At 43.0% G+C, this 16,286-nt stretch overlaps 1 protein-coding gene across 1 annotated transcript in view; it reads left to right on the top strand.

Moving 5' to 3' along the window:
• The window catches only part of LOC146835330 (uncharacterized), a 62,840-nt gene extending 48,753 nt beyond the window's left edge, over positions 1 to 14,087 (top strand). Inside the window, exon 2 of the mRNA XM_085602908.1 lies at positions 11,454 to 14,087. Coding sequence (XP_085459034.1) covers positions 12,298 to 13,455 — 1,158 coding nt within the window. The 5' untranslated portion in view covers positions 11,454 to 12,297 and the 3' untranslated portion in view covers positions 13,456 to 14,087. The remainder of the gene's footprint in view (positions 1 to 11,453) is intronic.
• Positions 14,088 to 16,286: the final 2,199 nt, after the last annotated feature.

Here is a 16,286-nt window from a genome sequence, read left to right as displayed (position 1 = left end):
CCTGCTTCCACACCCTCCGCATGCTCCGCAAAATCTTCCGATGGATCCCAGCAGAAACCAGGAAGACGGTCACCCAGGCCCTCGTCACCAGCAGACTGGACTACGGAAACACCCTCTACGCCGGTACAACAGCCAAGCTTCAGAAAAGACTTCAGCGTATCCAGAACGCCTCCGCCCGACTCATCCTTGACGTCCCCCGACGCAGCCACATCTCGAGCCACCTGAGAGACCTGCACTGGCTCCCTGTCAACAAGAGGATCACGTTCAGACTCCTCACCCACGCACACAAATCCCTCCATGACATGGGCCCAAGGTACCTCAACGACCGCCTGACCTTCTACACGCCCACCCGCCAGCTACGATCCGCTGACCTCGCCGTCGTCCCACGCATCCAGAGGACCACCGCCGGAGGAAGATCCTTCTCCTACCTGGCGGCCAAGACATGGAACTCCCTGCCCATCCACCTGCGGCTGACCCAGGACCACCTCGCCTTCAGGAAACAACTCAAGACCTGGTTGTTCGAGCAGTAGCAGACCCCCTCCCCCACGCGCCTTGAGACCCTTCCGGGTGAGTAGCGCGCGATATAAATTCCTTGATTGATTGATTGATTGATTGATTGAGGCCGAGCTCACGGTGGAGGAGCTCCATGCGGCTGTCGGCGCGTTACAGCCCGGTAAAGCTCCGGGACCAAACGGCATCACGATTGAGCTCTATCAGAGGCTATCCGAGACGCTGGCCCCGCACTTACTAAATATGTTTACGCACAGCCTGGAGACGGGAGAGCTCCCCGTGGATCAACGAACGGCCACCATCGTGGTAATTCCGAAGCCGGGTAAACCGGCAGATCAATGCACCTCTTACCGTCCCATCTCGCTGATCAACGCGGAGGCCAAGATCCTTGCGAAACTGCTGCCCATCAGGCTAACACCGCATTTATCTGACATTGTACACCCGGATCAGTCGGGCTTTATGCCTGGCAGAGGTACGTCTCACAACTTGAGGCGACTGCATGGTGTGCTGGCCCGGGTGGATCGTTTGCGGTATTGTTGCATCTGGTGTTCGGGCCTAAATTCTGTGCCTGGGTCCGACTCCTATACACTAAACCACTGGCCCATGTCGCGGCCAACGGGCACACATGTCGGAGGACTTCCCCCTGGCACGTGGCACGCGTCAGGGCTGTCCTTTATCGCCGCTGCTCTTCGCCCTAGTGCTCGAGCCGCTCGCGGCGTGGATAAGATGGGAGCCCATGATGCGGGGCCTTCGGTGGTCCGCCGACTAGGAGGACCGCGTCTCCCTGTACGCGGATGACGTGCTGCTGTACTTGTCCTCCCCCAGGCGTTCCATATTGACACTACTTAACATCTGCGAGATCTTTGGCAGAGCGTCTGGCTATACGATAAATTGGTCGAAGTCGGTCCTCCTCGTACAGCTGGGGCCCCCCCCCCGCGGCTGCCGGCGGGGTGTCCGCTTCATGTGGCGGAGGGGTCGTTCAAGTATCTGGGGGTGCACATTACGATGGATCAGCTGGAGTTTCTCAGGCACAATCTAAGCCCACAAGTGGACCGCCTCAAACGTGACGTGCAGCACTGGGGAGCTCTGCCTCTGACCCTAGCGGGGAGAGCGGCGCTCTTCAAAATGATGGCTCTGCCGCAATTTTTATACGTGCTGGAGAATGCCCCATATCCGGTGCCTCCGGCCTACTTCAGCGCAATAGCAGCGCAGGTTTCCAGCCTACTCTGGGGCAACAAGCTGGCGCGAAATGCGCAATCTAAATTAGTTTGCGGGTGGTACGATGAGACAATTGCGCTCCCGGATATCCAGCTCTACTATTGGGCGGCGCAGCGGAAGGTGATTAACCAGTGGCTCCACGCGCCACAGTCTGACCCTGCATTTAAGGCGGATAGGGATGTGCTGGGCGAGAGGGGTATGCTGTCCCCTTTGTATGATGCTAGACTAGCCTCGACGTTGATCGGCCCTCTGAGACAGACTGTGTTCATCTGGCATGCGGCGCAGGCCAGGTTGGGATGGCGGGGGGTCTTGACTCAACTTACACCTCTCTAGGATGCCAAGCAATTGGGACGATTGAGGGATAGCAAGGGCTTCGACGCTTGGGACAACATCGGAATCTCGGTGATAGGTGATGTGTGGCAAAAGGGGGCGGTCGTCCAGTTTGCGCGCTTGCAGCAGCAATATGAGCTGGCTCCTTCGGAGTGGTTCAGATACCTCCAGATGAAACATGCCCTAGTTGCACCGCTGGCTCCTGGTGCGCAGGTTCCGGAGGCGTCCCCATTGGAGGACAGGCTGTTGACGGAATACATGCGAAAGAAGGCTACATCCTTCACATACCGCAAACTTATCAACAATCTGCCGGACCCTATGGGACCCTTGCGGGAGAAATGGGCCGCCGAGGTCGGTGACCCGGAATGGCGGGAGGTGCTGGCCTCGCCGTGCGAGGCGGGTATACTTTCGAGGCTTCTGGCTGGTGCAGCTTCGTATTTTGCATCGCTCGTACTACACCAGGTGCTTTCTACATAAGATGGGTAGAGCGCTACACCCCTTCTACTTGCGTGGTTGTGGGGAGGAGGGAACCTTTTATCACACTATCTGGGAGTGTCCTGTCCTCCAAGACTTCTGGAAGCGAGTGCTGCGTACAATGTCGCAGGCGTGCGGGGTGTCGTTGGTGCCGGAGCCCCGGCGTTGTCTGTTAAATGTGTGGGAGCCCAACGATCTCAATCGTCAGGCGCAGAGCTGGGTAACACTGGGGATAATGACGGCCAAAAGGAACATAGCCCAAAAATGGGGAGCGGTGGAGGTGCCGTTGCTGACCGTATGGAGGAGAGATATGGATGCAGCCATGTTCGCTTAGCGATCAGTATTTATCAGGCGGGGATGTTCGCGTAAGTGGGGCATGGTCTGGGGGGCATGGAACAAGTATAGGGGAGGAATATGTGACCCTGAAGGAACTACAGAAGAGGGACCCTGATAAAGTTCATGAGCGAGGAAGAATACAGGGATAAATGTCATACACAAAACACAGAACTTCCTACGCTTATCTTTCAGAAAGGCAAAATGTCCACAAATATTAACAACAACCACAGACCACGGTTAAAACCATGGGTTGTGCAATATAAACATGAGACCAGCGCTGGTCTCATGTTTATATTGCACAACCCATGGTTTTAACCGTTATTAGATTGTTGTTTAAAAATTATTTTTGTGTTTCTCAGGTCTATTGTCTTTAATGCTTTTGAATGTCCTTGAATCTATGTTGTATATATGTTTTTTAGATGAATTGTCCGTATACTGTTAAGGTTAGTCACAACTTTGTTTCAATATTGTGACATTATATGTATATGTTGCCCAAAATAATAACGAAAAAATGAAAAAATGAACAAAATGAACAAATAAATGAAATAACATTGTTTTGTACACCGTGGTCTGTGGTTGTTGTTAATATTTGTGGACATTTTGCCTTTCTGAAAGATAAGCGTAGGAAGTTCTGTGTTTTGTGTAGGAATATGTGACCCGCCACCGCTTTCAGATGAGGACTCCTCTGATTCGGATTGTTGAGATGGCCAGCGGGGCGGTGGGGAAGTGGGGAGTCACTGATTGTATCAGTACAATAGGCCTGGGGTTGGTTGTGGGATCGTGCATTGGGGGGATGGTTTGTCAAAGGATTTGTGCGCAAGGTCTATTTCAGTGCCCTTTTGTTTTAACTGTTTTGAAAACAATAAAAAGTCTTTAAAAAAAAAAAAAAAGGTAGGTAAGTTCCCAGTGAAAGTGACCATTCCAGCATTGAACAGCCATGGTGGCAAATACATAGACCCTTCTCAAACTCAACTTCTAATAATACAGCCATTTATAAAGCGCGAACAGCTACCTCAGAGGTGTCCTGGCGCTCTAGCAGTAGATGGCGCGCGAGATGAAGGGCAAGCCAAAAGAGCTCTACCCTAGGTTAAAAAGCCAGGTTTTTAAGGACTTCATGAACAGCGGATCTGAATCGATTTGGGGAATGCTGTTCGGCAGGGGATTCCAAAGCTTCGAAGCCCCCATTGTGAAAGATCTACCTCCTAAGTGAGCTTCAACAAAGCGAGGGGTGCATAGCAGATTTTGATAGTTGGACCTCAGTGAGCGGTTTTGTTTGTAGCAACACAACCAGTGTTTAAGGTAGCTGGGGCATTGACCATGTATTGTCGAAAATGCCAGAGTTACAGCCTTAAACTCAATCCTTCTTGCTACCGACAGGCAGTGGAGCTGTATGATATGCGGAGAAATATGATGACGAAACGGAACACGTCTAATCAGTCTCGCAGCCACATTCTAAACCATCTGCAGTCTTCTGACTAAGTATGCTGGCAGACCCCGGTAGAGGCAATTGGCATAGTCCAGCCTAGATGTCATTTTTTCCAAGGCTTCTTAATTTATTGAAGCATGAGGCAGTCACCTGCCGAATGTGGGCTGTGAAAGAGAGATCTACATCCCATTTCACTCCCAAGTTTTTTGCCGTAGTTGCTGGAGTAGGTGACGTGCCCATTTTAGCCGGCCACCAAATACCCGCTGCAGGCGGCAGAGCCTTGCAGAAGAGCAACACTTCAGTTTTATCTGCATTAATTTTCAGTTTATTGTTGCTCATCCACTGGGCGATGTCTCTCAGGCATCCCTTAAATCTCTTAAAGGAGTCCACCGACCGGTCTTTAAAGGAAAACACCGGCTGGGTGTCGTCAGCGTATGATATTGCCTTCACTTCCCAATTAGCTATGAGTAAGAACAGAAGGACCAGATATATATATTAAAAAGAAGCGGGCTCAGAGCCGACCCCGGTGGTACCCCACACCATAGATCTTTGGGTTCCGACTGGTTGGGTTGCAGAGCGACCGTCTGCGTACGATTTTTAAGAAGAGCCTTCAGCCAGGTGAGAACCACTCCCCCAATACCGATTGCTTGGAGTCGCTGTACCAAAATGTGATGGTCCACCGTGTCGAACGCTGCGGATAGGTCCAGGAGCACCAGCATAGCTGAAGAACCGATGTCTACAGCCATTCTAGTCAACTCTACGACCTCCAGCAATGCAGTCTCGGTACTGAAACCCGTCCAAAAACCGGACCGAGTATCATGCAAAATATCATGGATCTCAATAAAATTAGCAAACAGTCGTGGAACCATTTTTTCCACAATTTTTGCTGGTAATAATGAGATTGGTCAATGGTTGTTTAACTCCCCTGGATCCTTATTGGGTTTTACAACTTCTCCACTGAATAGTGCCAGAACAATATTCCCCATACCTTATCTTTAAAACCTCTGTAGTGAAGTTTCCACGATGTGTAACCCATAATTACAAACATCCGAAATAAATGCAAAATGCATTTAAACTGGGCAAAAATGATCATAATGCGCATAGTTGCAGCTGATAAACATACTGTCGTTCTTTTCATATAGAGAAATATTACATGTTAACAGTGGAAAGTAGCAGATGGTTAGTCTCTGAGAAATACATGTAGCTCATTATCAGTGTTGAGCCCCAGACCCACTGCCCGTAACCTGATAATCCACTTAGTTTCTTCTTTCCTAAGGGCCAGAACCCTATTGACCCCCCTCGGATTGTCGGCAACATGTGCTAGTCTGTGAAATTTGATGTCAATTAGTTCAGATCCTGTATATGCCATGTTATTATGTGTGACCAGTGGATAATTGGAGTTATTATTCCTAATAGCACTGACGTGTCCCTGTATGCACTCCTTCAACGGTCTGATAGTGCTACCTATATAGATTTTTTTGCACTTTCATAATATGCATTATATAACAAACTTGGTGCTGCAGTTCATGAAACTCTGTATAGCATAGGATCTTTTTGTGTTACTGAAAGTATTTAGTCTTGTCAAGTGCAAATTGACATACATTGCATCTGGTGCAACGATAAAACCCCTTAGGTGGTCTCAGAAGCCAAGAGTTCTCAGAGGTGCTGGTCACAGATGTAACATGGCAGGGACATAAAGTATTCCTAAGTGTCTTACCTCTGCTGTACGTGATCAGTGGTCTTTTTGGAATATGTTTACTCAACGAGTTATCCAGGGCCAGCATGTGCCAATGTTTCTTTAGGATATTATATATAGTCTGGCTCGGATCACAGTATCTAGTTACAAATGCTAGCCGTTGCTTAGTTCTGTGTTTTTTCGAGTGTGTGTTAAGCAGTGTCTTCCTTTTGGTGTTGAGGATTCTCTTGCGTGCCCTGGTCAGAGTTCTGTCAGAGTAGCCACTGTTGTTTAATCTATCCTCCAACTTGTCCACCTCCGACATGCAGACTCTATCGTCACTGCAGTTTCTGCGGATAAGTGTCATTTCTCCCATCGAGATGGTATTAATCTGTGAGGATGGGTGCACACTTTTAGCATGTAAAACTGAGTTAGAGGCTGTTGACCTCCTGTAAAGTTTACTTGCTATTTTGGTCCCTTCTGTGTACAATCTGACATCAAGAAACTCGATCTGTTTCGGATTGACATATGTGAAGGAGAGGTTATATGTATTGTCGTTCAGATGTTTGAACAGTGTGTCCAAATGTTCCAAATCACTCGTCCAGATGACTAATATGTGAATTCAATTCAATTCAAAAAATACTTTATTCGGTTAAAAAACAATAACCATAAAAGCAACAGATAAAAATACAATTAGAAATGGCTCAGTACACAGATGTTATAACAAGGGCAAAGTACAACATTTTCTATAGGGACAGTTAAAAATTATCCATCCATCGATTTTCGGAGTTTAAAAACATATTAAAAAAATTCTGTCAATGAAGCAACAATAAATACTAATATGTCATCTATATACCGTTCCCAATACAAAATGTTCTCCGTAATAGAGGCCGGGCCCTTAGACCACAGATGTTCCTTTTCGAAGTGTTCCATGTACAGATTTGCATATGAAGGCGAAAATTTGGATCCCATGGCCACTTCTAGTGCTTGTTTGTACCAGTCTCTACCATGTAGGAAATATTTCATCCATGGAGTTACTCACACACACAGTCAGTCTTGCAAAGAATCAATACTCAAACTCTCACATACACTGCATGTTACATATGTAGTTAATTGGACATGTACCACTGAGACATCCGTTCTCTCACCAACACACCCATACACACACACACTCACCCACAGCTGTTTGCACATACACTCTTGAACCCATACACCCAGTGAATCAACCACTCACATCTATGCACAGTCACACACCTCTCACCCACCCACCCACACACTCCGGCACCCATACAGATACTCAGGCAGCCAATCAATTTGCCCATATAGACACTCATGTAGCTACTGACCAACCCATGCAGCAGCTTACACGACAGATAGACTGATACAGACATTCACACAGTTTAGTCACTAACCCATGCATTCAGTAAGACACGTTTAATCACTCACTTACACAGTCAGTCATGCACCTGCAAAATCATCCTTCCACACTTATACACCCACTCATTCTTCAATACACCTTAGCATATATATATATATAAAACATATTTAAACTTTACAGGAACACACAGTCACTGGGTGATGTCATCAGTGATATCATCAGTGATGTCACTGACCATGTAATGAACGATGTAATATGTGACGTCATCAGAAGTGCATTGCGGGTGCGCGAATTATAGTTAGCTAAACAAACTATAACGGGGACATTTCTATGGTTTTGTATGAGAGAAATGTCCAACTAACTATAACGTCCCTGAAACCAATGCTTTTTGTAGTGAATATATGTGTGTATATATATATATATATATATATATATATATATATATATATATATATATATATATATATATATCCCGCACAACTATGAAAACTACTTCAGGAACAAAATAACAGACCAGATTAGACATGTACCCTCCAATGAAATTGTAGGTGGTGACTTCAGTCTCCCACTAGACACGACCCTTGATCGCCAATCCACCTGTAATTGCCATCCACCTAAATCCCACAAAATCTTAAAAGAAATGTGCTCTAAATATGATCTTGAAAGACACATGGTGGTTACAACATACTGACTCCAGATATTACACTTTCTTTTCTGCTCTGCACAACTCGAAAACTAGAATCAAATACATCCTCATTTCCTGGTCGCACACCCATCTAATAAACCAAACAAATATATTGTCAAGACTAATCTCTGACCATTCTTTAATACACTTCTAGCCAGAACGAACCCTAAAACCCCAACTAGGATATGGCATTTCAATAATGATAATATAGCAACTCCAGACAACATTAGGAAATTTGAAGAAACTGTATAAAATTTCATTGTTGATAACACCTCAAAGCATATAAACATACAAAATGTATTGCATGCCCTCATAGCTACACTATGAACCCCCCTCATCGATAGAAAAGCAAAAATCAACAAAACAAAGAACACCACACAAGAAATCAAGCAGCTTGAATTAACAAACATTAAAAAACTAAATAAAACTACTCTTCCCCTACTCACACAGGAAAAATATGATTACAACAAAACTCTTAGTGAAAATGCTGTGGATTATTAAATTTAAAGGCCTCAAAATTTGCGATGCCAATAAAGCAGGCAAAATGTTGGCCTCATACATTAAACACAAAAAGAACCATAGAAAGATAATGGTAATCAAAGATCGCAAAAATGAGATCTGAAGAAAATCCTAGACACCTTTAGAAAACTCAATGTTATTATGTTGTAAAGAACAAGTAACTACACAGGAGCAATGTAGGAAATACCTAGGAAATACCTAAACAAGCGACATATACCTCGTTTATCTGAATAAAATAAAATTACCCTATCAAAACCAATCTCTGACTGAAATCGCTGAAGTAATTGGTATACTCAAAGAAAACAAGGCTCCTGGCCTGGACGGCTTTACAGACACATTTTACAAAATATTCACCCAGTCACTTCAAACAACTATGGTACATCTATTTAACCACTTAGCAAACTCTGTAACTGTCACCGGTACCACGGTGGAAGCCAACATAATAGTAATACCCAAAGAAGTTAAGGCCCTTACACGTCCCGAAAATTACAGACCCATTTCCCTGATAAACCTAGACTACAAAATATATGCAAAAATAGTAGCCAAGCGCCTAAACCTTAATCTACTACAGTTAATAAGTAATACCAAAGTTGGATTTTTTTTTTTAATGTATATGTCCAAAGATAACACCCCCTCCTATGCCATATTCTAGACAAGGCAATATCATCCGCATTGCCCTCTATAGCCATTGCACTGGAAAACGTTTGATAGAGTATCCTGAATCTTTCTCGAGGAAATCCCTTAAAGCCTTCAACTAGCTGGGACGCCCTGTTGCTGGGGCAGCCATGCACGGTATAAATCACCTTAATATAACATAACATTAGGAGAGGGATTTATAACAATGATTATTGCTTTATATAGCAACCCAAGTGCCCGTATCTGCGCTAACATTTCCCTGTCGCACCCACTTAAATTAGAAAAATGTACCAGACAAGGTAGTCCAGTTTTCCCTTCTTCATTCCTGTTGGCGCTTGAACCTCTCCTTCTTGACGTACAAGGCAACCCAAATATAACACAAATCAACTTCTACAGGAAAGTTGTGAAACACTATAAAACATAATGAAAAACTCACTCTTCAGAAAAGAAAACAAAAGACTTACTTGATAGTTGGTCACCTAAATTTATCACCGGGTAGGGCCAGATAGAAAATAATAAAAAGGATGATCACGCCAATAATTAATTAATTAATCAACATGTTCCCTCTACTACTCTCAGATGATTTCCATCATAAATTAGAGAAATTAATAACACAATTTATTTGGCAAGGTAAAAAAGCTAGAATATCCCTGAAAAAAACTCTGCCTGCCCCAAATTCTAGGTGGCGTCAACTTAGCCAATTGTAGAGATTGCAGACCACTTTTAAACAAGGTACTGCCTGGTTCCAAGTACCTGATAACTACAGCCCCACGTGGCTAGAGGTTGAAAGAAACCTAGTGCATAAACTACACCCTGTTACTCTGCTTACAACCAACTGCAAGCATATCACCACTTCTAAATACATTCTAAAAAATACTAGTACTAACCTTTGATAAAAAAACTACCTTCCCAGATGAAATTCTCCTCTTTAGGCCCTCTGGCACAACCTGAACATCACATATGATGGCTGGACTCTACACTTGGAATCATGGATCACCAGAGGCATCTTCTTTCCTCAACCAGGATCCAGAAACTCTTCTCTAACTTTCTCGAACTAACAAACCCAATACCAGATAGATCAAGAATTCTAGAATTTTCTGAATCTAAGGCTATTACCAAATCTAAACATCATCACAGAGAACTGTCCCTGCCAACATTCCTTCATAAATTTAACATACTAGGCCATCAGGTGTCCAAATGATATCACTTAATGCAACTCATGGAGTTGAGAATGAATATGAGAACAACAAAATACTGGGATACTCATTCTTCTACAACCACATCTGAGACCAACTAGACAACATATGGAAATCTGTCACCTCACATAAGATCTCATGAGTACTTTCTCAAACGAAATTCTGGCTTATTCACAAAGTTTTGGGGAAACCTTCTCCCCTGCACACACTAAACTTTTTAGAGAACCCTGTCTGTTAGAACTGCAATGAAGAAAACAGATCTTGCTCACCTCATTTTCAGCTGCAAATCAGTTGGCCCCTTTTGGGATAAGGCTTTCTCCTTTATCTCAAACCTATTTAATATAGCTGCTAAGAGAGAAAATTCATATCTCATTAAAGGCTTTCTCGACCCGAACATCAGATTCCCTGCCGACTACCTTCTACTTGATCTTCTACTGACATCGGCAGTTAAGACGATCACCTCTAACTGGAAGACTACACACAAGGCTTCCTTTCAAGCCAGGCTTAGTTGGGTATCACATATCTTGGGAGCTGATAGCATTGCTGTGCGACACTCCCCATGGAAACTACAACACAGAGCTATATGGGAATCCTTTGATAACTACTTCACCACCAACAAACACCCATTAACTGAAGGCCCTATTTCTATACATTTTCATTTACTACTTCAGTCTATACCCATCTATCCAGACAAATGATGTAGGCTGATGTTGTGTATCAGTGACACTTACGATATTACCATTGTCATATGTTATTTGTAACACTTAAATGTGATACAGTATGCATTTAAGGCTATGACATTATCAACATGTAAGATGTAAGTGTATAATGTTATGACATTAGCAATGACAGCTGTGATGTTTACATTAAGTGACGTTGTGAATTAGCCATGATCCTCATAACTTATTAGTTCCTTTCCACCCATTTATTTCTTCGGTCTACTCAGATTGATTCTGCTTTTGTTGTGTATTAAAATTAAATAACAATTATTTTTAATTAAAAAAAAATTGTGTATGCACATTCCATAATGTTTCCATGTAAGTAATTTTAAATCTCTTTACATCCGACAGAAAACAATCCTTGAATGTACAAAATGTTTAAGAATAATGAAGAGAATCCTGTAATTCTGCAAAAACACAATCTGAAATATTGAGCTCCAGTATTCAGGAAAACATAAGCGCAGTCAGAGATAGACAAACCAGAACATAAACTGACAGATCCTGTAAGAAGCATCAAGGGCAATTCAATGATTCTACGAGTCTCAGATCTGCACCTCCACGCCACAAAACTAAGAAATGACCTTTAAAAATGACAACAACACTGATAATCCACTTCCTGGGTAAACATGTCCAATACCAGCTTTAATCGCGCGATTGGTATGATGTGATTACAGCACTGCTTTCCTTTCAAAAGTGATATCAGACCACCATTCAGTGCTACATGTGTATTGTAAACTCTTTCGGTCCATTCCACAGCAACCAGAGAAAAGCACAATGGAGTGAAGCCAAACAACTGAACGGTAAAGAAAAGAGGCATTCTGCTATCTAAAATACAGAATACTGCCCCAATTTGCACCGGCCAGAAGGAGGATGGATCTTTACCCATAAGACTTAATCATCCACAAAGAAACCGTACACACATTCTGAGTGTGGCAGGTATTTAGTGACCTTTTCACTTTATTGTTAAATCGGAAAGCAAACATGAAAAATGCCACACACATACAGGGAATGTGAGAATGATACAAGTGCTTTATTGGTGATTTTGGCTCATCAAGAAACATAGTCATGGGATGTAGACAAATACATACCTGACTCTGAGACACTAATCAAGAAAGAAGTATCAGACACATGCAGCAAGACCTTTATTTTGTCATCAATATTAAAACGGCATCAGCAAATACACAGAGGAGAAAAAATGTTCAAATGCACTGAATGTGAAAAGAGCTTTAGTCAATCTGCACTCCTTAAAGAGCATCAGCGAAAACACACAGGGGAAAAGCCAGTCAAATGCAGTGAACCTGTGAAGAGCTTTAGTCAGTTATCAGACATAAAACACCATCAGAGAACACATACTGGGGAAAAACGTTTTTATTGCAGTGAATGTGTGAAGAGGTTTAGTCGATCATCAGACCTACTAAGACATCAACAAACACACACAGGGGAAAACCTATATCATTGCAGTGAATGTGTGAAGAGCTTTAGTCGATCATCTCACCTACAAAGACATCAGCGAACACACACAGGGGAAAGGCCATATCATTGCAGTGAATGTGTGAAGAGGTTTAGTAATTTATCACACCTAAAAGACCATCAAAGAACACACACAGGGGAAAAGCCAGTCAAATGCAGTGAACCTGTGAAGAGCTTTAGTCAGTTATCAGACATAAAACACCATCAGAGAACACATACTGGGGAAAAACGTTTTTATTGCAGTGAATGTGTGAAGAGGTTTAGTCGATCATCAGACCTACTAAGACATCAACAAACACACACAGGGGAAAACCTATATCATTGCAGTGAATGTGTGAAGAGCTTTAGTCGATCATCTCACCTACAAAGACATCAGCGAACACACACAGGGGAAAGGCCATATCACTGCAGTGAATGTGTGAAGGGCTTTAGACAATTATCAAACCTTCGAACACATCAGCAAACACACACAGGAGAAAACCTATATCATTGCAGTGAATGTGTGAAGAGCTTTAGTGAATCATCAGAACTACAAGCACATCAGCGAACACACAGTCTATTATCAGACCGAAAACTACATAGGAGAATACGCAGAGGGGAAAAAACATTCAAGTGCAGTGAATGTGAGAAGATCTTTCTACGTTTATCAAGCCTAAAACTACATCAGAGAACGCACACCAGGGAAACATCATATCATTGCTGTGAATGTGTGAAGAACTTTAGTCGACCATCAGACCTAGAAAAACATCGGCGAACACACACTGGGGAAAAGCCTTATCAATGCAGTGAATGTCTGAAGAGCTTTAGTCAATCATCACACCTATACAAACATCAGCGAACACACACACAGGGGAAAAGCCATATCATTGCAGTGAATGTGTGAAGAGGTTTAATCGATCATCAGACCTACAAAGACATCAGCAAACACACAGGGGAAAAGCCATATCATTGCAGTGAATGTTTATAGAGCTTTTGTAAATTTTTACCCCATACAAAGACATCAGCAAACACACACCATCACTGAACACACATAGAAATAAACATAGAGATGTAGAAAATGTGGTAAGAATTTAAGTACATCAACAATAATACTGACCCATCTGTGGGCATACACCCAAGCAGAAAAGTGCAGTTATTGTTGGATGAAGGAATTATAAAAAATTATAAAATTGTAATTATGTGGGACATTCAAATACCAGCTGTTAGTGCAGTCTTTTACCATCTGCTTTCTAATAGGAGGGAATTATAAAAGTGTCTATTCCCTGCTGTTGATCGTTTCCCTACATCTAGGAAAAAATATGAAATACCAGGAAACTTGTGGGAGACTAGCACAATGGTTTTTATTCTGTGAGCGTTCTAATGAAGTTAATCTCAAAACACCTGCTCATGCTACCTGGAAAAGCAACACTATTGACAATGCTTGGACTAACACAGGAATTTTCAGCTAATTTGTGAGATCAGTGATAAACCAACCGATTCAAACTGATTTAACAAGCTCTCACTGAAGAATATTCATAGCTGGTTGTGGTGTTTGGTCATTTTATGCAAGCTTGATGATTCTGTGACAGCAGCCAGAAGTAAATGTAGAAAAGCTAGAGAAGTGAAAGATGGCTATAGCACTCTAGCTTAATCCTTGCAGTGTGTGCATGACATTTACCTCTGGAGCCTTGATGTGGAAGAAATAATACTCATTGCTATCATCATTCAATCAAATCCTAGGAGACACAGGAGTTGAAACATCTAGCTCAATATGTACGTATTCTAGGGTTTGCAATTACCTAATAGCGAAATCAAGCGATTCGCTATTGTGTAATTGCAGACAGCGATGTACAAATGTGAGTTCAACACATTTAGCAATTCCCAGTGGGTCGCGAATAGACGAACCTCAATAATATTAATGAGGTAAGTTACGGGTTGCGACCCATTGTGAATGGCAAAAATCACTGGAAGAGTGGTCTGCTGGGGGCAACAGACAACCATGTCTGTGATTGCTTTTAAATAAAGTAATTTTTTTTAAATGCAGCCCATTTTCCTTAAAGGAAAACGGGATATGCTTCAAAATGTAAAATTAACAGTTTTCTTTTCATTTTTTAGGAGTCCCACAGACCACTGCCTGTTCTTAAAAGATATTTTCCCTAACATTCACAAGGGGAAAGGGTCCCTTGGGGCCCCGTTCCGATCATGTAAATGGGTTACCACCATCCTGGAGTTGGCAGTAAAATGCGAATGTTTTGCAAACGCATTTCGGTCGCAAACATTCACACATACCACTGCGAGTTGCTATTAAGCAGGGATGCCCTAAACATGCCCCTTTCTAATACCGATTAACAAACCCAATTTGCGATTCAGTAATGAATGACTGAATTGCAAATTGGCATTTGTACTTCAAAAGAGACCTTGAGCCAACCATGTTATCGGTACCACTGCTGTACCCCACACCACACCACTCTACTCTTCTCCACTCTACGCAACACCTTATATGTCACTCCAATGTGCACCACTCCACGATACTCTATGCCACTCCACTCTACGACACTCTATTCTACTCTGACACTGTGCTCCACTCTACGCCACTCAACTACACCCTTACACTCTGACACCCTACTCCACCCACAATACTGTACACTACTCCATGACACTTCTCTTCACTTCTCTCCATGCCACTGGACTCTGTTATGTTATGTTAAAAAGTGTATAAGGTGCTCGAATACCCATGGGTGTCTTGGCGCTGATTGATTGACAGTAAGGTGAGGGTACTGGGTACCTAGAGGTTAAAAAGCCAGGTTTTTGTTAGCTTCCTGAAACTCAGCAGTGTGGGAGCTGCTTTAATGTTCATTGGTAGACTATTCCACAGTAACAATAAACATAAAACAACTGCCTCCCCATTTAAGTCTCTTAAACCTGGGACAGGACACTGTCAGGGTGTTTTTAGATCGAAGATCTCTATTTGGTGCGTACCATGAGAGGAATTTTTTAAGGTAGCTGGGAGCTAGATCATGCAAGGCTATATAGGTAAGGCATAATACCTTGAATTTAATGCGGTTATTTTCAGTCAGCCAATGCAGTTCCTTAATGGAGGATGAAACTGAATGGAATTTGGGCAGGTCGAAGACGAGCCTGGCTGCCGCATTCTGTACACTCTGAAGTTTCTTCATATGCTGTTTTTGAAGCTTGGTGAAAAGACCATTACAGTAATCCAGTTTTGCTGCGATAAATAAAGAAACAACAGTTTTTCTGGTGGTCAACAGGATAAAAGGAAGGATCTTTCTAATGATTCTCAGAGTGTTAAAACTGTCCGAGACAACTGAGCAAATGTGTTTATTAAAGCTCAGCTTGTCGTCTATCATTATACCTAGGTTTTTTTACTTTTTGAGCAGGGGTAGGGAGGGTTCCCATCTCTGCTAGCCAGCATGCTGGGCTCCAGAATAAAGGATTATTACCAAAGAGTATCACCTCAGTTCTTTCTGCATTTAATTTGAGACCATGCTTTCCCATCCAGCCACTAACTGCTCTCATGCAGTTGTGAAATTGAGAGATGGTTACTTCAGTGTTGTTAGCAGCCGACACCACTATTTGGGTGTCGCTTGCATAAGAAGTAGGGGAAAAGCCAAAAGATCTGATCAAAGAGGCCAACTCTTAAACATAAACATTAAAGAGCAAAGGTACTCTACTGTACCCCACTTCACACCACTCCATTATATTCCACTTTATGAC

The sequence above is a fragment of the Triturus cristatus genome, chromosome 4_2 (assembly GCF_964204655.1).
Source record: "Triturus cristatus chromosome 4_2, aTriCri1.1, whole genome shotgun sequence".
NCBI lineage: Eukaryota > Metazoa > Chordata > Amphibia > Caudata > Salamandridae > Triturus > Triturus cristatus.
The sequence above is the reverse complement of the archived record's forward strand: the minus strand, read 5'-3'. Positions and strand labels throughout refer to the sequence as shown.